Source organism: Didymosphaeria variabile, assembly GCF_027946475.1.
Source record: "Didymosphaeria variabile strain IMI 356815 chromosome Unknown scaffold_5, whole genome shotgun sequence".
NCBI lineage: Eukaryota > Fungi > Ascomycota > Dothideomycetes > Pleosporales > Didymosphaeriaceae > Didymosphaeria > Didymosphaeria variabile.
Window position 1 is genome coordinate 1,824,607 of NW_026611624.1, and position 21,765 is coordinate 1,846,371.

General features: G+C 51.7%; 8 protein-coding genes across 8 annotated transcripts; 2 read left to right on the forward strand and 6 right to left on the reverse strand.

The window, feature by feature from the left end:
* Positions 1 to 1,043: 1,043 nt before the first annotated feature.
* On the forward strand, positions 1,044 to 1,739 carry N0V89_007078 (uncharacterized protein; the record flags this gene model as incomplete). The annotated part of the gene is made up of 2 exons (XM_056215844.1): positions 1,044 to 1,520; positions 1,569 to 1,739. The coding sequence occupies 2 exons, from the start codon at positions 1,044 to 1,046 to the stop codon at positions 1,737 to 1,739; spliced, it is 648 nt and encodes a 215-aa protein (XP_056070091.1).
* Positions 1,740 to 5,354: 3,615 nt separating this feature from the next.
* On the reverse strand, positions 5,355 to 6,376 carry N0V89_007079 (uncharacterized protein; the record flags this gene model as incomplete). The annotated part of the gene is made up of 3 exons (XM_056215845.1): positions 5,355 to 5,793; positions 5,845 to 6,316; positions 6,367 to 6,376. 3 exons carry the CDS (start codon positions 6,374 to 6,376, stop codon positions 5,355 to 5,357), a joined length of 921 nt encoding a protein of 306 aa, XP_056070092.1.
* Positions 6,377 to 6,847: 471 nt separating this feature from the next.
* N0V89_007080 (uncharacterized protein) lies at positions 6,848 to 7,558 on the forward strand (the record flags this gene model as incomplete). Its single annotated transcript, XM_056215846.1, has 2 exons — positions 6,848 to 6,920; positions 7,110 to 7,558. The coding sequence occupies 2 exons, from the start codon at positions 6,848 to 6,850 to the stop codon at positions 7,556 to 7,558; spliced, it is 522 nt and encodes a 173-aa protein (XP_056070093.1).
* Positions 7,559 to 7,883: 325 nt separating this feature from the next.
* On the reverse strand, positions 7,884 to 8,366 carry N0V89_007081 (uncharacterized protein; the record flags this gene model as incomplete). Its single annotated transcript, XM_056215847.1, has 1 exon — positions 7,884 to 8,366. One exon carries the CDS (start codon positions 8,364 to 8,366, stop codon positions 7,884 to 7,886), a length of 483 nt encoding a protein of 160 aa, XP_056070094.1.
* Positions 8,367 to 13,403: 5,037 nt separating this feature from the next.
* Positions 13,404 to 14,953, reverse strand: CUE5 (ubiquitin-binding protein cue5; the record flags this gene model as incomplete). Its single annotated transcript, XM_056215848.1, has 6 exons — positions 13,404 to 13,828; positions 13,884 to 14,186; positions 14,242 to 14,293; positions 14,344 to 14,474; positions 14,530 to 14,716; positions 14,927 to 14,953. The coding sequence occupies 6 exons, from the start codon at positions 14,951 to 14,953 to the stop codon at positions 13,404 to 13,406; spliced, it is 1,125 nt and encodes a 374-aa protein (XP_056070095.1).
* A 1,130-nt stretch (positions 14,954 to 16,083) lies between these two features.
* On the reverse strand, positions 16,084 to 17,009 carry N0V89_007083 (uncharacterized protein; the record flags this gene model as incomplete). The annotated part of the gene is made up of 2 exons (XM_056215849.1): positions 16,084 to 16,363; positions 16,408 to 17,009. 2 exons carry the CDS (start codon positions 17,007 to 17,009, stop codon positions 16,084 to 16,086), a joined length of 882 nt encoding a protein of 293 aa, XP_056070096.1.
* A 441-nt stretch (positions 17,010 to 17,450) lies between these two features.
* On the reverse strand, positions 17,451 to 20,013 carry N0V89_007084 (uncharacterized protein; the record flags this gene model as incomplete). The annotated part of the gene is made up of 6 exons (XM_056215850.1): positions 17,451 to 18,129; positions 18,176 to 18,485; positions 18,534 to 18,635; positions 18,693 to 18,941; positions 19,199 to 19,598; positions 19,651 to 20,013. 6 exons carry the CDS (start codon positions 20,011 to 20,013, stop codon positions 17,451 to 17,453), a joined length of 2,103 nt encoding a protein of 700 aa, XP_056070097.1.
* A 434-nt stretch (positions 20,014 to 20,447) lies between these two features.
* N0V89_007085 (uncharacterized protein) lies at positions 20,448 to 21,504 on the reverse strand (the record flags this gene model as incomplete). The annotated part of the gene is made up of 4 exons (XM_056215851.1): positions 20,448 to 20,696; positions 20,754 to 21,147; positions 21,201 to 21,345; positions 21,396 to 21,504. The coding sequence occupies 4 exons, from the start codon at positions 21,502 to 21,504 to the stop codon at positions 20,448 to 20,450; spliced, it is 897 nt and encodes a 298-aa protein (XP_056070098.1).
* Positions 21,505 to 21,765: the final 261 nt, after the last annotated feature.

Sequence of the window (21,765 nt, forward strand, 5' to 3'; positions counted from 1 at the left end):
CGTCACCGCGAATTTGAGCAGGTCGCGCGTTATGCGGTCCGATGGTTGATCGTGAAGATCGAATTGGCAGAGGCTGCGAGCGGCGCCCCGCGGCGCTTCAACGGTGCTTTGCGAGTGCGGAGCGGACTTGGTGTATTGTGGCAGACGCAGTTTCGGCGGATTCGAAGAGGCTGCTACGGGAAGATGGAATTCAGACCGGTGAGAACCTTGGAACAGCGGCGATGGCGTGCGCCGGGCTCGTAATGCACGTGTGTCTGCGGCTGGTGTTTGGAAACGTTGCGGTCCAGTCCAGCCAGTCGCTGGCCAAGGCACCTTTCGCGAGCGGGTCGTGCCTGCCTCTTCCGGGAGCGCATCCTCGAGGAAGGCACGTCCGCGTGCAGAGGCAGGAGCGATGCGCAGGCAGACTGCAGCGCGGCTTCAACGCGTAGCACCCGCACCCATCCTCGGCGTGCACTTGTAGACGTTCAATCAGGCTCGTCGCGCACAAGAGCAGACGCCACCTGGACCGCCGTCGCGATCGCCCAGCCCAAGCCTCGCACTTCTGTACTGGGGCGCACGGAGCACAGCCATCAGTCGCCAAACCCAACCTCGTTTGGTCTTAAGCTTGCGTCCCCCTTGCGCGCTGCGATGAGCCTTTGTCTCCATCTCCGCCGCGCCATCTACACCACTCTTCGCTGAAACAACACATCGCCCCAGCGACGCCGCGCACGCTGCCGATTCGTGCGGCTCTCCTCAAAACGGCGCGGGGACAGCAGCGACGGTACGACGAACGTGTCGCCCGTCGAGCTAGTGGAGCCCTAGTTCTGGTAGGGGATGAGCGTCCTATGGCCCATCCTCACGTTGCGATCGCGAGACGAAGAACCCTCACCTCTTCCGACGACCGCCTGCCGCTCTCCTCGGTGCCCACCTACTCCGACCAGCTTCTATCAAGCCCGATAGGGCCGCAATTGCACTCATTGCACTCAGTGCCCGAAGACATTGCACGCTGCAAGACACCCTCAAAGCCGCCGCCGCTCGCCGCACGCTTCACCGCGCGCATGCCAATGCCTTTCGAGCTCTCCAGCTGGCATGCGCAATGGCTCGGTCGACTGCGCTCCGCCCTTCGCCTGCTGGTCATCGTGCTCAGCGGCGCCGTCATTGTCTTCCTTGTCCACACCCTCGAGATTTTCCGCGGCAACCGCTACATCGACCTCCGCAAAAATGAGCTGCCCATGACCTGGCCTGCCCGCACCAATCTTGCACCCACTCTCATCCTCTTCGCCGTCGCCGTCGGCAGCTTCATCGCCTCGGTCACCGTCGTCGCCTTATCATTCAAGCGATCCTTCCGCCGACCGACTCGATCCGCCGGCATATACCGCGTCCTTGGCGGATGCTGCGGAGTCCTTTTCTGGGTCATCGCGATAGCTGAATTTTCCATACTCGACAGAGCCAGCAAAGCCAGCCTGGGCAGGTATTCCTGCGGTAACAGCCATATCCTGAGCAATGGACGTTACCAGTACCGCGCCGTCTGCGAAGAGCAGGTGAGTCTAGCCAGTCGCAACTACAAGCACCCGACTAACATCAGCCAGGGAGTCGCATTCTACCTCGCCATAGGCGCCGCAGCCGCAGAGCTCGCTACTCTCCTCACCCTTGCCGTCACCACGCCAATTTCCCCGGACCAATATGTCCCGGGTCCGAAAGACGACCACGAAAAGAAGCGATCGATGAGCATCAGCGGCAGCACCAAACGCTACCCATGACCCTCTCTCCTTCCTCGACACGACCCACCCCACCACACTCCCGCTTCTCTGTACAGATACTTGTTTCCACGTCAATGCATGATACCCCGGGGTTTGCACATTTTGGTCTTTATGGGCGGAAAAAAACACATCGGCGTTTCTCTAGCAGTATTTTTTTGGCTGTCTCCGCATGCATTTGCATTTCTCGGAGTTGCATAGTCACTTTTTGTTACGGCTTGACGATACCTTAGAGGAAAAGCATCAGGGCTGCTCGACTGGAGCGAAGAGATGCCCCAGACATGGCCGCGGCCGACGCACTGGCAATGGTCGCAATGCGATTTTACTGATAGTCACTGTTGCCCACATACTCTTTGTAATTCACCACCTAAATACGCTTCCAATACAAAGACAGTACATATCGATATCTGCCTTGCAGGCAGGCACTCTGTCCGCGCTACTCGCTGTGTGCCCATCTGCGCCGTCTTCGGGCCAGGCCGCCATCGCACACCTTGGCAACCCGTGTATCAAGGCGCGCGTTTCCGGACACCCGTAATAGCTGTCCCATATTCCTTGATTTGGAGCTCACGATACCGCAATTGGTGGGGTGATGTGTTGCCGTCTGGTTACAGTCATTGCGGGGGCTGGCGGGACTGCATTGGGTCAGGTCAAGACGGCTTCGGGTGCCGGTGTCTGCCGGAGGTGTGCCGTTGATGTCCTTTTGTCCAAAGCTTGATCTAGGTGACGTTACGACGCGCGGTGGGCTCGTGCACGAGGCGCTGATTGGCTGCAGCGTGTGCCGGATTTGTGGGCTACATGGTCGAGACGAGTCAAGCGCCCGTGTGCTTGACTCTGCCATGTTGCAATCGTTACTGTTTCTTGTTGTTCTTGTGATGCGGGAAAGAGCGGCTGCAAGTGAGCTACGTCATCGGAACGAGCATGCTGCAGGGTTGGTGCAGAACTTGTAACGCCGCCGCATGCGCATCTTGTGACGGGACGATCGCACTTGAGGCTCTTCGGGAAGTAGTAGGCACCATGGTTGGTTGGGAGTACTGTAGTAACGACACTGGCATAGCAAGGGAATAATGCCTAGTGGGATAGGGCAATGGCCGTCTCTCCGAGTGCGTTGACGAGCCCTTGAGAACAACTCTCGTTCTCTCCTTTGAGGTACCTCTGGGCCTATTCTAGCATCCCGCCAGTCGCGCTATCATTGTTCCGGCGGGTGCTATGGAGCAAAACTCGACTGCAAGCGTCGACTGTTACCTTGCATGCTTTGATAGTAAATTGCATATGTCCCAGAAAGCCTTCCTATGATTACCTAGTCACGGGATTACCTATAACGGAATGGTTTGCACATGTGCGCGTCGCGGGTAACAGTAAGAAGGCTTAAAGAGAAAGGTGAAATGGAATAGTTGCGAGAACAATCTGCGTGCCCACGAGGAAGAAACGTAGTTGGAGCTGAAGTTTGATCTCACAATTAGGTACCGTGTGCGACTTGAACGCCACCATGCTGCGCCGATTGGCCCCATTCTGCTGCACCTCCCGCCTGCTGCGCCTTGGCCTGCACCACCAGCCACAGTCCCAATCTTGACATTTTTACGCTGAGAAGCCCGTAGGGCTGAGCAAAGTGTGGGGCAAGCATTGCGATGCTCCTCCAGTCTGCAACAACCAGCGGACAGCGAAGCTTTCACAGGAACGAGGACCAACCGCAGCGAGGTCAATGCACAGTGGCAATGGCTTTCCCACAGCAATTGGATCAAGAATCACAGAACTGACCGCAAGCTGAGGTTTGCGACTCCGTGAGGCCACCACCGATCACGCAGAATGCGATGCCGGAAGATCCCATTGTGTAAGCGATGGATTGGCCCCCGGAAACCGAAGCCCTATCAGGCTACGGAGACCCCAGGAGTTTATAGGATCAGTACTTGCGGCTCATGAGCGGTGGCCGCCTTAGGAACTGTCCGTTTTATGATGTTGACTTCGCCAGTCAAATCGCTGGGCGTTATCTTCGGACCTGCAACATTTCGACGTTCGCACCGAAGTGATTATTCAAAAACCCGAAAGACGTGAGGGCGTAGATCGAAGTGATGACGACGTGGAGCTCATATGCTTGCTCAATACAACACACGCCCACTACTCCCCGCTCAGTATATACAACACAAAATCGATACCACCATTCAGAACAGACTTTCGAAGGGCCAGAGGTCGATCGCGATGCCGAAGGATTGCAGGTCGATCCCAACGGCCCGTACCCATACCCAACCACAAGAGCGATAGACAGCACCTCAAAACATTGGCTTCCCTGGGTCACATCGACTGCAAGTTCGGAGAAAGAGTTGAAGAGAGGCGAAGATGGTTTGATCCCATACGTGGACGAGAAGAGAAGAGGATCCGATAGAATTTGGCGTTTCAAGCGGAGACCGTTCATTGTTGTTGCTTCGGTATGTGTGCTCTTGGCCATCTGCGCTGCTGTAGGTGGAGCAGTGGGAGGCTACTATGCGACCAAATCGTCTTCTTCGTCGACACCGACACCAACACCAACCTCAAGTCTAGATGATCCAGGCGATCCAGAGACTCAGACTGGAGCAGTAGAGACGGGCACGACCGGCATGGCCCACCTTCCATGTGCTCCAGCGGTCGTTTCGCCAGCGTCAGCGCCACAAGCCACGCCCCGTGACTTCACTAGTCCCTACGAATCGTCCACCGGCAGCCACTCCTCCTACGACATCACCTGCCGACGCGGCGTACCTTCAGGTGGCGATGAACACCACAATGACATTGTTAATATGCGCACATTCATCACGTACAACTTCACCGCGTGCATGGACCATTGTTCGAAACGGAAGGCCTGTATGGGCGTCGTCTACGGTGCGAATTTGACTGCGATGGTGACAGATGGGGATCCTGGTGGAAATTGTCTGTTAAAGAATGCTACGTGGTCACCCACAGCGAGGAGAGAGAATTGGATAGCAAGTGCAGTGAAGAGGGTGTAAGCATTAGCCAACTGACTTGAGATACACAGCAAAGCGGTTGCCAATGTATGCTGGCACGGGGGTGGGAGGAGAATATAAGACACGGAAACATTAGGATGACATCGCTCGACATACCGAAGATCTGCTTGCGCTGTGAGAATAGAGAATCATTGTCCAAGCTGATTGTGCAGCCTGGACATGGGAGTGGATAGGATGCATGCTCAGCTTCAGCTCAAAGTGTCCTGAACTAGTGCAAGAGATGGTACGTAAATGTGACTTCAGTCGAAGTGGAAGTGATCTGGATACCGATCCGCTGCATGAACTCGTCCACTGTTGGGGAGTAGACTCCCTAGCGGGGAACATTGCTTTCGGCGAACGACGGTTAAGGATCGGGCTGTGGGTTGAAATATCGCTACAAGGAGCATTAGCGATCCGGCTCGCCCACACCCATGCTTGTTTCGTAAGCTGACCGTGTGTTGCTCGGGTACATCTCTCTGAATATTTTCAGTGGCTCGTGCCCAGAAGTTGGCTTCGGAGGATGATGTGCTGGGATGAGGTAGTGTGGCCACGGACACGATACAAATCGGCAAACTGACAAAAACTCTGGATCGTTTGGAAGCACTGATCGGCACGAGAATCGTATTACTTCTCATTTGGCAAAATGCCTTCATTTCTGCCGTCTCTTCTTCTGATTCTGGCTGACCACTTCCGCATTGTTCTTGATCTTTCCTGTAACATGATCCACCACCAACGGATCACTATAGTCTGTTTTGGGATGTTCTTGCAGCTCCGTCAAATTCTCTTGACTATCCCCGCCGCTACTTTTGATAGAGTACTTCCTCCCCATATCGTATTCCGCATTATTGTTGTCGGGGAGGCGCCGGTGATGCGTTACCCTCACCTCCTGTGTCACAAAAATTTGTGGTAGCGCGGTGGCGATGAGAGGCCAGAAGATCGGTATCGAGGCGCAAATAATGGCGAAATCAATCTCGAGAGAGGCCAGGATCATTGTGAGAGGGTACCACCACGTGAAATCTAACGAGCTTGCGTCGTATTTGTTGTGACGTATAGTTGTCCACAGCCGAAGAATAGACATGAGAAGGACTCTGCAGTTGCATCAATAGTGGAGACAGAGATCGGATAGAATTTGCACCTACGTTGAGCCGAGAGTGAAGAGACTGATGATCGCAAGAACTTGTCTTGAGCCCAGTCCAGGCCCAAAGTAAAGCATCATTGGTATGATGAATATGATTGTATCCAGCATCATGTTGGTAGCGGCGAAAGCCACGAATGCGGTGAGGGAGTTTTCCACGTTGCCGAAACCTGTGCCCCAACATTTGGCCGGTGGAATCTGTGCTCGATTCCAGAAGCCAGAGACAGGGAAGCATGGAAACCAGCCTTGAAAGAACCAGAAGAATGCCCAAAGGCCGGTCAACACAATGAGTACAATGCATATTTGACGAATGATTCCTTTTCGGAAAAGACGCAAGTATTGGCAAAGCAATGAAAGCTTGACGACGCCGGCGCACGTGTAGTACGCCGCATTCTGAACGTAGAGGAACTTGAAAAGCGTGACGAAATCGTTCGGGTCAACGTAGTAGAGGTGTTTGCCGAGGCCAAAGTGAAAACCTATAAGTCTTGTTAGCAAGGCATCGGATACAGTATTCGAAGAGAGAAACATGCAGCCATAGAAGGCAATTAGCGACGCTAAGTTGAATGCGCCACTGATTGTGATGAAATAGTCATCCCAACCCGGTGCTCGGACGACCCGATATCTTGTGTACAGACGGAAGGAAACAGCAGCCCAGGTCAAGATCTACTTGATGTCAGCATTACTGCCAGACTGGACGAGACGCAGTCGTTGTTACTGACGTGGAAAGGCAACGTTGCTCCATAGATGGTTGCCGTTTTGTTGTATACCGGAACTTCATCGTTTGGATCTGGAGGATTTGCGTAGATCACGGCAAATGAATCCATCGTGGGCGAAAACTGCCCGGCGGCAAGCAGTCCTGTACTCGAGTGGACAACGTTTCGCGACGAAGACGGACTTTCACTCCTGACAGCGCGAGGGGCCCAACATAACGCACTTTAGGACGGCGCCCGTTTAAGAAACCGCGAACAAACCTTCCAGAATCCCGCGTCCCACCCCGTCGCAATCACATGGATTCCAGGTTCGGCATCAACGTGTGGCTTGTTGCGAAACACTCGGACGGCGGCGCACGAACGATTCAGCGTTAGCGGATAGGCATTTGACAGTTCGCGCTTACTTGATCTAGGCAATGCTCCATGAAGTTATCGTGGGGAGTCCGGCTGTCAGATCTGGGCGATGCCGTCGTGCCATCTTGAATCAAAGGTTGGCTGGGAATTGAACCCAATTGAAGAAGCTGCCCTCGTGCGCCATGTCAATCACTAACATGGGTAGGATCCCCTACCAAGGGTGTCTGTAATAGCGGCCGAAGACCTATCAACTTCGACGAGTTCGTTTACGGCTACGCACAACCGCAACAAGCGTGGAACGGGTTCTGCATTGCACACGCAATAACCTTTGAGTTGGTCTTTGAGCCATTAAGCTCGAATTGCATACCTGGAATGTTTATCTTGAGGCGTACAACGCGGGATGACTTCAAATGTTGCGAAAGCGAGGAACCCGGCGACAAAGGAACGAAGATACATGGTGTAGACGACGCAGATTCGATCTCATGGTTGAGTGTCATGGAACCACTGCGACTTCCGAATACGGAGGATGTGTACCACCGTACATCATCTCCTGGTGTTGGTGGTGGTGGTGGCGAGCTGGGATCTCCGCCTCAGGGCCTCGATCTTGTAATAGCGCCTTACACAAGCGATCCCATCAAGTTGTCCGTGCTGTAAATTGCGTACCGTCAACCACGATCCTTGTGCGCTCCAGAGCTGTACGAGGATCAACCGTTTGCAAGTAGTCGTGCAAATGATCTGAGTGATAAGAGCATGGTATTATTATTCTTGATGTGTCTGAGAAGCTTATTCATGTACACGGTCGTTTTCGCTGACTACGTGCAGTTTCTTTTATTTGATTCATCATGGATATCTTAAAGCCTTTGCGGTTGAACAGTCCCGACCAAAGTGGTTCGCAGCGAGTCTTTGAAAACCCTGGCTGGCTCATAACGATATGCCATACCCATCAATACTTCTGCCAATAGCGGGCTTCTACGCTCCATTAACCAGCAAAAACCCAGACAATAGAAAAGAGTGCACAAATAGCGCCGACGATGACTAGAACCTCAGGGCCGGCTTTGATACCAACGGGCAGACCCTCGGTGCTGAACTGGGCGACGATGTTGTTCGAGAAGTTGTTGGCAGCTTCCGTAACTGCGAGCTGGGTAAGGTTTCCACATTGCTGGTTGAGTGCTACGTCTGCTGTGAGTGCTGGGAGCTTGGCTTGGGCGGCATTGAGCATTCGCGCTGTGATGATTGTTCCGACAGGTGCTTTCTGCATGAAGGCAGCACGGTATGATGAATTTGCGCTGATGGTCGACATGTTGGCGGTAACGGAGTAGTCCAAGCATGGGTCACCGACTTGAGTAGTGGGCAGCGGGTTTGTCTGGCGTTGGACGAGCACAGCAGCTGGGAACTTGTCTGAGGCACCCATAGCCACCTGAAAAACGGAGAGAGCGACGAGAAGGCTGGCGAAGAGCTGCATGGTGACGAGCGGCGAGAGTAGTAAGCTTCGAGCTTGTAGGGAAAAGATATTATAAAATAAAAGTGTGCCAGCACCAAGAAGAAAAAGTTGTGTTAGGATGAAAAGGGATAGACGCCTAAGGAACTGAAGAGCAGCAGCGAACGGGTGGGTAGAATAAAATCAGGCCACGCGCCAGGAACACAGATTATATGGCAATGCCTACTTGCCGAAGGCTTAAGGCTTCTAACAGGCCTGAGACACTGTGTTGACGGATGCCTGAGTTCCGAACGTGGAACGTCTCACGCCTCTTCAGTGGGCAGGTAAGCGCTCGCGCCATTTTAGTGCGATGCTTGACTCCGAAGCCATCAATCAAGAGTCAAAGGTGTGAACAGGGCAGCTTGAATGTGCGGTAACGTTATCGATGGGGTTGAATGACTGCAAAAGCCGCAAGTCGATGCTTGAAAGTCGTGGGTAACGGGCGTCGTGAATGCGGGGTGCAGAATTCCGCCCCTGAAGTTTCAGCCTTGAATTAGCCAGCCGCAGGCACGAAGATCTACACGTGATGACGCCGGCACTGGAGCGAAGTCATATTAGACGCTGACTGCTGCATTGAGATCTCGCTTCAAGAGACATCACGAAGTGGTGCGCTGATGTTCACACGAATTACAAACCTGTCATGCAACAGCGATCAATAGACCTTTCCGCATTGGGCCACTCCACGCCAACGGCTCAACTTCACAGCTACTCCGCACCAAAACCACTGCGTCGAGCCAATCTTCGGCCCTGTCAAGACTACATGCCGCCTTCGCACACGCTTCTGATAGCTTCGAGCACCCAGCCTCCGGCCAGCGACTCTCGTTGCGTGCACATCGGACAAGCACGCAGGATTCCAAAGTTACCTGCTAGAAAGAGTACTGAAAAGAGCTCAAAGCTCACTATAGTTGCTCAGATATGGTGAGGGCAATGAGCTACGGCTTTCGCATCGATTAAAGATGCGGGCGTTACTTCCTTACCGCTCAGAGATGCCTTTCTAGCCACCAACCCCTCACACCGAATCGTCTGTGAGTCAACCTTGGCATTCCGCTTGAATTGTGTGACTTGTGACAACAAATGTTCTCGAGCTTCTGTAAGCCCCTGCACGCCATATGTGAGCCGAAGATAATGTGATTGTCCTGGGGCTACGACTATGTGGCTAAACAACATGTTTCTCGCGCAAGATCACAATTCCAGGGTGTAGCTATGAATTGCTAGAGCCCATGTAGTATACTCCGGCGCATTAAGACCATCGCTCTAGCCATTCTACAACAATACTTTGTGCTTGACAGGAGCAAGTGCGAACTAGGGGCACGTGTACCTGAAGATATCCGGACCACCTTGAATGATCCCCTTCGTATTACAATTCAAGAGTATGGCTGTGAGCCCGCGGTCGGTCACATAGAGGGCCTTCACAGGCGCTGCGTGCTGACCTTAGAGACTTGTATACGGCCTTCTACATCTCTCTTAGCCTCCATATCTTCATCCCCATCTTCCAATGCACGACGCTACGCAGTAGCTACCTACCCTCGCTCTCACAACTACGCACCCGCTTCAACAAGCAGAGTCCTGTAGCTTCTTTATACCCTCGCACAAATGAGCACGGCGCAAATGGCTAACGAGCAGATCCTCCGCGCTCAACATAATAGCAACCGAGTTGCAAGGGAGGGTATGGCTTACAACCTACACCTCGAATAGCCTTTGACAGAGAGACAGGTAACGAACAGTATCGTTTGCATTCCGTTCCTCTAGGGGCACCCCTAAGCCTTTACACGCCCTCGCAGATACCCACTATGGAACAGGCCGCGACTGTCCAGCCTGTATGCACAAGTACATTCGCACAGCAAATCCCACCATTGACGACAAAGGTGACATCGACCGATTATAATTGGATGTCTCCCGATCATTATTCTAGACCAGTATTACCCAAACCGGTAACTTTTGCTCACCCTCCTCCATATACTCCGTCGATGCAGAGTGTTGCTTGCCAACGCTCTTCTAACTCAAGATTGCGGACATCAACGACTCTACCCGCGTATTCGAGCTTGAGAGAGGTAGTCACGGATCATGGAGTCGATTTCGACCCCCCGGAAAGACCGCGAGGTGTTCGCTCAAGCGCAAGACCTTACATTCTCTCCACAAAAATGTCGGCCCGCAACCTCGAAAGCCTGGGATAGTATTTCTGTCCAGCCGTCACCAAGTCGTTGGCGACAAGCTCGCGACTATCGACGCAAAGTGTACGAACCACCACACCTTGACCCTAGCACAGATGGCAGCATTACGTATGTGGAAGGGAACGCAGAATTTTGGGTCGATCGGCTCGTATCTTCTATTGTAAACACTAAAGACGTCAAAGACACTGCAACCTCACACCACCGCCGCCTCTTCTCTTCTGAAAGCGTTGACCCCCCTTCTCATCGAAGCCTGCAGCCGCGAGGTCTTTACTGCACTTATCGACCGTTGTAAGAACGGGTTCCGCGGACCGCCAGCTTTCAACAAAGCACTACAAGCGATCCACCAGCTCGAGCCCGATCGAACAGCAACGTGCGAGGAGCGCATGCACAATGTGATTAAAGTATTATCATGGAACAAACGCGCTTGTAAAGATGTGCTGTATGAGGACTGGAAAATTAGGTTACTTGTGAATCATCCGCTGTCATACGATAAGGAGAAAGATTCGCAGAAGGGATCGAATGATCAGAGAAGAAGACGGCAGCTTGCTGAGCGAGAGAAGCTGGAGAGGACGGAAGCAGAGCTCAGAGCGTATAGGGAGGCTCATGGAAAAGGTATTACGACCGGCAGGAGTGTTATGCGGTAGAACGGTGTTGCGCCGGAAGAGAAAATTCCACCCGAGTGGCGTCTCCGCAGGACTGACGGCAGCCTTTCTGATAGACTTGCCCTATTGGGTAAACGTCCGGTTCTACGAAAACACTGGAGGGAGCATTGCGAAGCGGCAGCGCGTATGAACTCTGTTCGTTTGCTTAAACCTTCTGTTAATCTTCATGTACTTTAGCGGATGGAGCTATGTGCACGGGAACTTAGATTATGACTAGATCCGTACTCTGTTGGAATAATCTGCGAACGAGATAATTTCAATAACCCCTTCTGCCCCAGTAAAGGCCTGTACGCTCTGGCTCGACATGGCTATACTTTCTCTTACTTCATATTGGTAGCCTTCGCTGTGCCCTCGCTGTCGTTTACAAATTGCTGGTCACCGCTGATCTGGTTGGCCTTTGCTCGCTAGTGTTGTTTGACTTATTGCTTGTATCTGCGTCGTGTTGTTGTCTCTTCAATCAAGCTGGCATCTTATCATGACCAATGTGTGAGACGGTGAGGACGACTTACTTGGATTGCGTTGATCGCCCTGTGCTTGCTTGTGCCATTGCTGGCTCGTGTCACTTTGGTCTGGCGACGAAAGTCGCCCAGTCTCCATGTTATCCCGCTGTGAGCTACTCGGATTGAGGTCGAGTATATCTAGATTACGAAGATGAGTTATAGCTTCAACCCCTTCATGGGAGTTCTATATGGGTGCAGATCACGATACTAGAGGACTGGACACAATGCTGACGACTGTGCAGCATTCGACCCTTCTACATCGTAGGTACATTGGCGACCGACTATATCCTTGTTGCGGGGAACGACGTATTGAAGGTATCAAGTACAGAAATACTGGTGGCTGCTCTTCTTTTAGGTGTCTCCGTGGTCTTTCAGTAAGAGATCAGGAACTCGTTGTCACGTGTACCTAGCAGAACACTGTGGTCGAAGAAAGCCTTGTGAACAGATCAATGATAGATATGAAGAGGTGGCTAGTCCAGACAGAAAGCTAGTGCATGCACTTGTCTTTTACCTTCTGTTAATTGAAGATAGCCTTGCTGCATCATTCATCCGTACATTGAATTGATTTGGCTGGGAGTATCTTGGGTTAGGCATTGATTGGGGACTTCGCACAATTGAGCCTTCGAGCTGCGTGAAGGCATGAGCAAGCCCTGCGAGTTTTCACTGCGTATCCGTTTCGGCAATAGCTAACGCTATGCCTGCAAGCTCCCATTCATCTACGAAGTACCCTACTTCGGGGTCCGATACCCTAGTGTGGTAAAATTAATGGAAGGTCTCGGTTGCGCTCAGCCACATGCATGTTTCGACTCCGTACTGCATCGGGTCAAAGGCAGACCATGCCTCTCTGCCAATTATGCGAGCGCATTCAAGGTTGCACCACATCTCAATACCGGCTGAACACATATACAGTGTAGTAATTAAGACAAGGGGTATGCAACATGCAGCTCAACGATATAAACCTAACCCCAATTACATGCAGGGGCCGAAATAGATGCACAAGCCACATGGCATTCCGTATGCCACTGGCCGAGGGCTGGGAAAAAGGGCTTGGCTTGACTCACATCGTGATAGTTTCAACTCGTCAAAGGTTAACCTACTGACTTTTTGTACATCTGATGGCCGCGTCCTATAGCGTGCTTCCCAAGCCATAGTCCATCGTGTCAATGTGTCCAGGCAGGTTGAGGATTATATTCCATTCGAACAATATCGAAGAACGATTTTGGGGCCAGTGAATGCGATGCTCACATGGGCTGAAGATATGTTTGTTACATAAGAAGGCAGACTAACAGAGTAAGAGATCAGCGTGGTCAAGGACGTTAACCAGTGGATGAAGAGAGAAGGACTGGAATGTTCATTGCATGGACATCCACATTTGATTTTCCACACTCAATAAAATCCAGTCTTCCATCGTGATAGATCGGTGGTAGAACCACCCATGCGGTAAAATATTTTGCCCAGTCCGTATGATTGCAGAGTGTGCATGTTCAGGACTCTGTCCATCTTTCATGTATCATAATTGCTTCACAGCCCTTGCAGAAGGGTAGGTCCAACGAGTGAATTGTACATGCGTAATCTTCCATGCAATAATATCATCGAAGCTAATGGGGTACGTCCAGCCTCCATCTCAAAAGCGACCGTCAGCATACGAGTCACAGGATATCTCTTCACGAAATCCAGAACATAGGCCGCTTACTTCGCCTCCTTCAACAGTGCCTCGGCTGCAGCATCTTTCTGCCCAACACTGCCACTCCGCCCAGCAGGTGTCAGCTCAGCCGATGTGGACTGCTCGACCTTCTTGGCCTCGGCTGCCTTCTTTAATCGCTCTGTATCCTCAGCCTTAATATCCTTAGTCTTCGCCTCTTCATCGTCGCTGTCGCCGAGGCTGAACGGGTCGTGCTCGTCCGACTCTGGGTGCGGCGCTACTGAGGTCAGAGGCTGCCACTTCTTGCCTCCTGACTTGTTACCCGTAACGCCGGTCTGTTGGCCGTTCGGTGAAGGGTTACGATATAGGGCATCGACTTCGTCAACGGGTCCGCTCTGAGGCGGTGAGACGGGCGTAGGCTTGAAGAGGTCGGGGTTGGCGAGTGGGCGATTTGACCGCTGGTGGGCTTGACCTGTTGGTAGAAGTCAGCATAAATTTCATGCGACTAGATGTAGCATTGCACGTACCTTCGTCGTCCCTTAGCTCAAGAGCTTCGAAGTCGTCCCCTAACATGCGATTGTCGTTGTCGTAGCGGTTGTGATCGGCAGATCGGCGCGCTTCAGCAGACCTGCGAATACCGCGGAGTTGATCCGACTGCGAGGGACCGAAATTCTGTCGTTGGTCATGACGATACACCTCGTTGCCATACTCGTCGTATTTGTCGGGCTCGCCGTCCAACTTCTTCTTGAAATTGTTGAACCATCCAGTGAGCGTTTTCTTCGTCTCGTCGAAACCCTGTTCCAGATTACGGCGGATCTCGTCAACATCTTCTGTGCATGCATGAGCAAATAACAACCCTAGTTTTGATCGATGAAAAGCTATTACCCTTGTTGAAGAAGCTCTGGTCATCCTCTTCATGAGCCTCCCTCTGCTGTTGCTGACGGGGTTGTCGAGCATCGCCCCTGGAACGGGAATCATATGCCTGACTCTGGTAATGCTCAGCGAGTTGCCGAGCGTATATTTCGTCTTGCTCAACCTGGCTTCGTGGTTGTTGTGTCGGCCGCGGAGGCTTAGGCGGAGAGGAGCTTCCTCGTCTTTGAAGTTGGGATCCGACATGCCTGATACTGTTAGCTACAGCCTATACTTGCGCACCCCTCGCAGTTTTGTACATACTGAGCAATGAAGTGAAGGCCTTCTCAACGTTCCAGTCGCTGGCAATGAGAATTGCTTTCACAACCTTGGGATCGGTGCCAGGAAATGCTTCGATGAGCGTGTTTGTAGCCTGCTGCTGCGGGCTCATTGGGCGCGGCGGCTTCGCAGGAGGGATCTCGGTCGCATCGTCTGAAAAGCGGACGCCGGGCTTGGGCGACTTAGAGGGAGAGGGGGTGGGGACGTGATTTGCTCGCCGGAAGCTGTAGGAGCCTCATCATCATCGTCGAAGTCCAGCTCGCGAGCAGTGGTGGGCGATTCGTGGCCGGAGCCTGAGCCCAACTTGGTGGGCTAGGGAACATCGTTAGCACATGACCACAGCTTGAGTGTTGAGTGTCGCGGGGTATACGGTCATGCTTACCTTCTCGTCGACTGCTTTTTCGGACATCTTCAGTGCAAGAGCACGACACAGGTGATACTATGGAGTGATCAAGTAGTAGAGAAGGGGAGTGTTCAACGGGTTATCACAGCGTAGAGGCGGCAGCGTTGCGCATGAGCTGTGGCTTGGTGTCGCGCCTTATGACGACGCTTCGCCAAGAACGGTAAGGGTGGCGGCGAAGCACGTGCCTGCCTCTTCACATGGGCTCCTCCATGGCATCTGCCTGGGTTGTTACCGCCACTGACACCATCGCTTCGGAGCAGCTGCTGTGTGCCATCTATAGGTAACTTCTCTTGGTTCTCTGGAAACGTGCTACTTTTGCAGCTTCATTTAGTCTCGTCGCCAAGGATCACATCAGATGCAAGTGAACATTCGCAGCGGGCAGCTTCCTCCGTCCACCTGATTAAGAACTTCGTCGTCCATAACGCCATGCTCATAAGCTTCACCTGTGAAAGTGTGTTCGTGTTGGCTGCTAGTAAACGCCGCAGAACGTACAGAAACAATCCTCCGGCCAACATGACATACTCATCGCCACGCTGGATTCCAACAGGCGCATTTGTAACATTGCAAGATTGATCCAAATACAGCATCTACAGACACGAGCTTTTTGTTTCTGTCCTCGTTGCCGTTGTACAAGTCGTTATCATCGTAATCGCCCTTCCGCTCAACGCTTCGTTTCTGAGTGTATATCGGCGAAGCACAAGCGCTAGGCCTTAGTCGGTTCTTGTACCTATCCTGCTTTTAGAGCCATTTAATTGAGGCTATGAAGCAGGAATCCATATGACTAAGCGAGTGTTATCCTATATTTGCACACTGCTGGAAAGGTGAGATATGGACACAATCTGTGGAAATGATAGCCGCGCGTGATGAGACCTGCGTGTATTGGCTCTACTACCATAGGTAGCTAAAACAAAACACATACTGCTATGAAGACCCACGATATTTATAGAGTACCCTTGGGCGCTTACCTAGGGAAGCCTTGAAATGCATCCAGGCTGTTGAGCCTCCATAATATCCACAAGCTCACTCCATATCTGCTTCTGCAACTGTTTGCCTGCCGAGTCGGACATCCACTTTGGAACCCAATACCTGCAATGCCGTTAGCATGTAATACGAAGCACACTTTACTCTATTGTGGCTTACTCCTTGATCTTGCACCCAGATAACATCTTTCCGTGACTGTCTCTCTCGGCGACAACACCATGCAAGATGGTGCGACTCCCCTGCTCCGCCGTCCGAGCAAAAGCAGCCCGCAGTACGCCGACCATTGCTCGCGTCTTTGTGGATGTATCGTGGCCAAGGCCCGTCGAGCATAGCCCTGGTGCGATTACGTTGATAGTAACGCCAGTGCGTTCCACGGGACATAGTGCAGCGAGTTCACGTATAGCGTAGTGTTGGACCAGCTTGGTGAGAGCATATCTACGCAGACGTTAGCTGTGACTTCTGGAACGGAATTACCATACCTCTGATCCAGATTCGCGCCTTTTGGGTTGTTCAATGCTGCAAAGACATCGACATTTCCACATTTTGCCAGATCCTCTTTGGCCATGAAGCCAAGTGCGCTCCCAACGAACACGAGCTTGGGTTCACCCCCAACTTTCTTCGCATTCTCTACGAGCTTCGGCATTATCAAGGCACTAAGTAGCATCGTGCTGATCACGTTGACTTGCATGGACAATTCCATGCCTTCTGCTGTCTCCCACCTGTCCATTTGTATGCCCGCATTCGAGATGAAGGCATCTATCCTTTCGACCTGGGAGGACATCCTGTTTGCGAAGGCCTTGATCGAGTCATATGATGCAAGATCGAGGTGCCATACCTCAATTGTACCTTTTCGTCCAGTCGAGCGCTCGATGTCGGCTTTGGCAGCCTCGCCTGCCTTCATGTTTCGAACGGTGAGAATGACGCGAGCCGCAGAGCTACGCACGAGGTGTCTGGCTGTTTCCAGACCAAGACCGTGGTTTCCCCCGGTGATGATATACGTCTTGTCGGAGCAGATGTCTGCGTTGACGAGGACAGGAAGTTTCGCAAAGACCCCTTCGGCGAGGATCTGTGGTAGCGACATGCTGATTTGTGGAGACGTAGATCTGGGAGAGAAGGATCCAGAGATGAAGATGATGAAGTTGAAGTTATATGCTCAATGAATGGGTTCACACGAAAGTAAGTAGTCGGCCCTTGTGTGTGTTGGCTGTGAATCTTGCGATTTCTGGGCCATCGTCACCTTTTATGCGGCTTGTGGGAGGTCCAATCTCTTCGCCCTCCTATTATCTCCGACCGGGAAACATATTTCTAACGGACGAGCTGGAGCATTTACTCCGTGTTTGCCCTTGAATTCGACGTCCGAGTCTTCTATTTCAGTACCCGTCTGCCATTGGTTGTGTGAGGGTCGCGGCCAATCAGATATTGCCACCCTATCTGGGCTTAGCGCAGCCTGGAAATCGCCCCCACTAATTCACGCTGCCACGGAGGCTTCCGCATACGATGGTAAGGCCCAGTCGCTGCTCCTTCAAGCCCCTTTAGGTCTCTCTTCAAGGGCTCTCTCCCAGATCTTCATGGCTACAGCATCGTGTAACGTATGTATCCAACAGTATCCGCTAAGAATCTGTCGAATTTGCAGCCAGTTCTGGATCTGAACCTGTTGACTGATTTGCAAAAGTACAGGCGTGATCCAACCATCCTGGTCGCTATGTAAAATTGAAACTCGGCCAACGAAGACCGTCCACAGTAGAAGCTCCATGTTCTTGTCGGTCTTGGCAACACAGCGCAGAATAGCTCTTTTAAGTTGTTTTGCTAAGAGCTCGTAGCGGAGGTCGTCGGTTGTGTAATTTGGCAGCGAAGTCGTCATAATCGCGAGAAGGCTCAGCTGCAGTAGCTCATCCAGTGGTTGGCAGTTTCTTGTCCCTTGTAAAGGCGCGAAATCAATCAATCGATGGATGAGTTGAAAAGCCTGTTCAGAGAAGTCAAGCGGATCCAGTCTACTCATCTCGTTGATCGCATTAAGCATGTTGATGAAAACTGTAACGTCGGACAGCATACAGACCAGTTCTACGTCTACGCCGTATTCATACAGCTTCGTGTAAGTCGAGCAAATGACTTTCGGGCTCATCGTCTTGGCAGGCACAGGTGCTTCGGTACCACCAAATCGCATGGCCAAGCCGCTTTGGAGTGCAAACTCTAGATCAATTCTACGAAGCGGTTAAAGGGAGATTTCGAAGCGTAGCGGGTTCTGACCTCCACGGCTTTTGAGCCAATGCACGGTTATGCTTCATAAGTTTCGCCAGGCCACCTCGCAATCGTATCATGTGGCAAAGTCCATCAAAATGCACCAAGCCAACACCTACGTTCCCATGTACGAGTTGATAAATGGCAAGAATGGTGACGCCTGCTATCGCCTTATCTGATATAGCTTCGGGACCTGTTAGTCTTCGTTGAGTCAATTTGTAGGCTTTCGATAGGTGCTCCAACGCGTCTGGCGAAGCTTTGGCCTGCCTCTCCAAGGAATCACGAAGTGATGCTTTTATTGCGAGCACACCATGCATATCTAACGAGGTCAGCTGTCAGGATCGTCAACGGGACGGTGCATACGTACATCCTTCGTCGTAAAAAACATATTGGAGCCAAACATAGTCCATGAAGTCGAGCCTCGAGCAGAATTCTGGTGGATATAGCCTCCTGTCAAGTAGTGAAAGCCCTATGGCAATATGGTTAGTGGTCTGCGCGGGAGACAGCCTGCATACTACTGTCTTACATTGGCGCAGAAGCTCTATTGATTTGGCACTTTGACGAGGAATATCGGCGAAAGCCAAATCGCTATAAATTAAGCGATCGTATATTACCGGTCGATCAGAACCTTGCACTTGATCCTTTGCTGCGATCAAATCGTATTGCGAGATCTTCTTTGTGGCAGCATCGTGCTTCTGCCGGCGAGATGGACGGGATCGCCCTGCGTTCTTACCCATCATAACATGAGAGCGGATGAGGCGCCTCTCCTTCGCACCTATGTCACTAGTAATGAATTGAAAAGTCATAATGTGTTCGGCATGGTGCACTCAGAATGATGACACGTTCAGACGAAAAGCACCAGTGCTCCTCGCCGATTATAACGCTAATCCTATACTGGTTAGATAATAATCTTCCCTCACGCACGTTCTCAGATCACCTTCAAGCAGGACTGTCTCATCCGTGTATTCTGTGCGTTGCCTCATCTTTTATGTAGACTAACGGGAACATGTATATCGTAATCCAACGACTCACCGCTCCTTCCTCCAGGATATAGTCCCAAAGATAACTTCCCAACTGCCTCCCCGCACCATTCCGGGGGCTCCACCATCTCATCTCCAATCTCATTCCACACCCTGAATTTCTCAATCTCGTGGTCCGCCATAATTCCCTTGTACTTGCCCGAAATCACATCCTTGGGCATTTTTGTACGCGTCAGCTTCGGATACACCCCTTGCACTGCAAGGAGAGGCTCTTCGTGCGCAAGCATCTCAACGAAGCGGGTGAGTGCTGCTTTGGTGGTACAATATGGCATCCAACCTTGGTAGGAGATCTCTTTGTCGCAACCAGAAGAGAGGATAATGGCCTTTCCATAGGCGGCGTTTGTGTAATTTGTGGTGCGCGAGTAGCGGAGGTGGGGAAGGCAGAGCTGACTCTGCATCTTGTGAGTTATCTCTTTGAGCAGGCCGACATGTTGCATCTCTTACCATTGCCATGCATCCAAAGACGTTAACGTCGAAAGTCCTCTTCACCTCCTCCATGTTAAGCTTCTCGATTCGCTCAATCGGAGTGATAACACCCGCTGTGAAGACCAGCGTGTCAATACCACCCATTTTCTCCAAACATTCTTTGACGACCGATTTCCGGTCATTCTCAGAGGTTACGTCTCCCTGAGAAACGATCGCCACCTGGCCATTGGTCTTGTCAGGTAGTTTCCGTACTTCCTCTTCCAAGTGGAATCCGAAAACGGCGATGCGTGCTTGAGATGATAATCTCAGGATGGCTTTAGTCACCTCCCATCCGATTCCTTGGCCGCCGCCGACGATGAGAATTCTCTGTGCCTCACTCATCGTTGAAGATCCTAAGAGCTTCTTAATAGAGCTTGTTGTCAGGTGTTGTTGTTGAGGAGGAGCTGTTATGATGGAGAATGCCCCGCCATGTACACGAGTCAGGTCTGTCGCAGAGAATCTAATTGGCTCTCAATTGATATGATCAAGGTATGTGTGTTTTGCCACGACATTGCAAAATGCAATTAGATCTCTAGCTTCTAGCAGATATATTGTCTCGAGGGAGCATAACGCTGCATCACAGAGAAAGCGTGACGAGGTACCTATCCACCTATCTTCGCTGATCTCCGATGGAGCCCCGCTGAGGGGTAGCTCTAAATAGGTAGACCAACACCAATCTTCCGAACATTCGGCCTCTTAAGAGATAGGAAAAGTTCAGAGAGACAACCGCCGCGGAAATTGACTATCTCATGATCTACGTACACTCTTACATGTCGCTACTTCCCAGTCCCACTTATCCTCCCTGATCGGAATTCTTCTGCCATTTGTGCTGCTGTACACCACTCCACGCCTTCATGCGTGTTCACCCACTTGATAAACCGTTCATGCAACATCAGGATGTGTGGCCGACCTGACACCTGCGGATGGATGCTAACAGGGAAGATGAACGTGTCGTAGTGCTCATAGCACCAAGTGAACATGTCTTTCCATGTGCGCTCCACAGAGTAAGGGTCAACGTAGCCGTGCTATCACCGGAGCCTGTCAGTTGATGCACAACCCAGCATCTCAATCGAGATACGCACAGCGTTCGGCCTCGCACCATCCCACTGAAACGGTGGCCAGTCATCCAACGTCCAATTCGCCGGAATCTCTACGATATCGCTTTCCTCCGCATGCTTCATCGGTACCATCCACTCATCCGGGTGCTTGGAGTAATCCGTAGTCACCATTTCCTCCTTCCCGGTGCTGACATAGTACGGTTGAAAGTCATCATGCATGAATGAATGGTCGTACTTGAGCCCAAGCTTGCCCATCAGCTCAATTTGGTCAGGGTGGTTCTTCCAGGAAGGCGACGTGAAACCCAGAGGCGGCTTGCCGCAAAAATCTGTTGCGATCATGATGGTCTTTATGAAGATGGCCTCCAATTGCTCACGTGTAAGGTCGGAGCAAAATTCGTGCGTGTAACCGTGGAGCGCACTATCATCGTGTCAGTCTTCATCTACGGGTTGTATTTTGAGGAACAGGTTCACATCTCGTGTCCAGCATCTCGAATCTTTGCAATATCATCCGGAAAGGTTTCGATTGTGTGACCTGGTGTGTACCACGTCGCTTTGATGTTGTATTTCTCATAGAGCTCCAGGAGCCGCTCTACGCCTCGAGTCGCCCCAAAGACGCCTGCATGCGATCAGATCATCAGATCAATCGTAGACAGACGATGGCCGTACCGCGCGATACATTGGTAAGATTTGGTGGACCTCCTTTCGTAGTGTTGATATGGTTGGCCACGGCATCAACATCAACACCATAGCCTACAAGTACTCGTTTCTTGCCCATGATGCGAGAAGTTGGAAGAGGTGTGAGACTCACTGTCAAGGTCAGATAACAGTTGACCTGCCGTGTAAGGCAACGGCTCAGAGTAGCCGTCATCAGTGAGGGGTATCCCGGCACGAGCGAGCTGTAGTGGGGCTGCGGACCCTTTCGGACGCGGAGAACGGCGAGCGATAGGAGGCTGATCGTAGTTTGGGCACACTATAGCAGAGATTTGTAACAGATTTCGTTTATATGTCAAATTCAAATTCTTTTTGTTGAATGGGT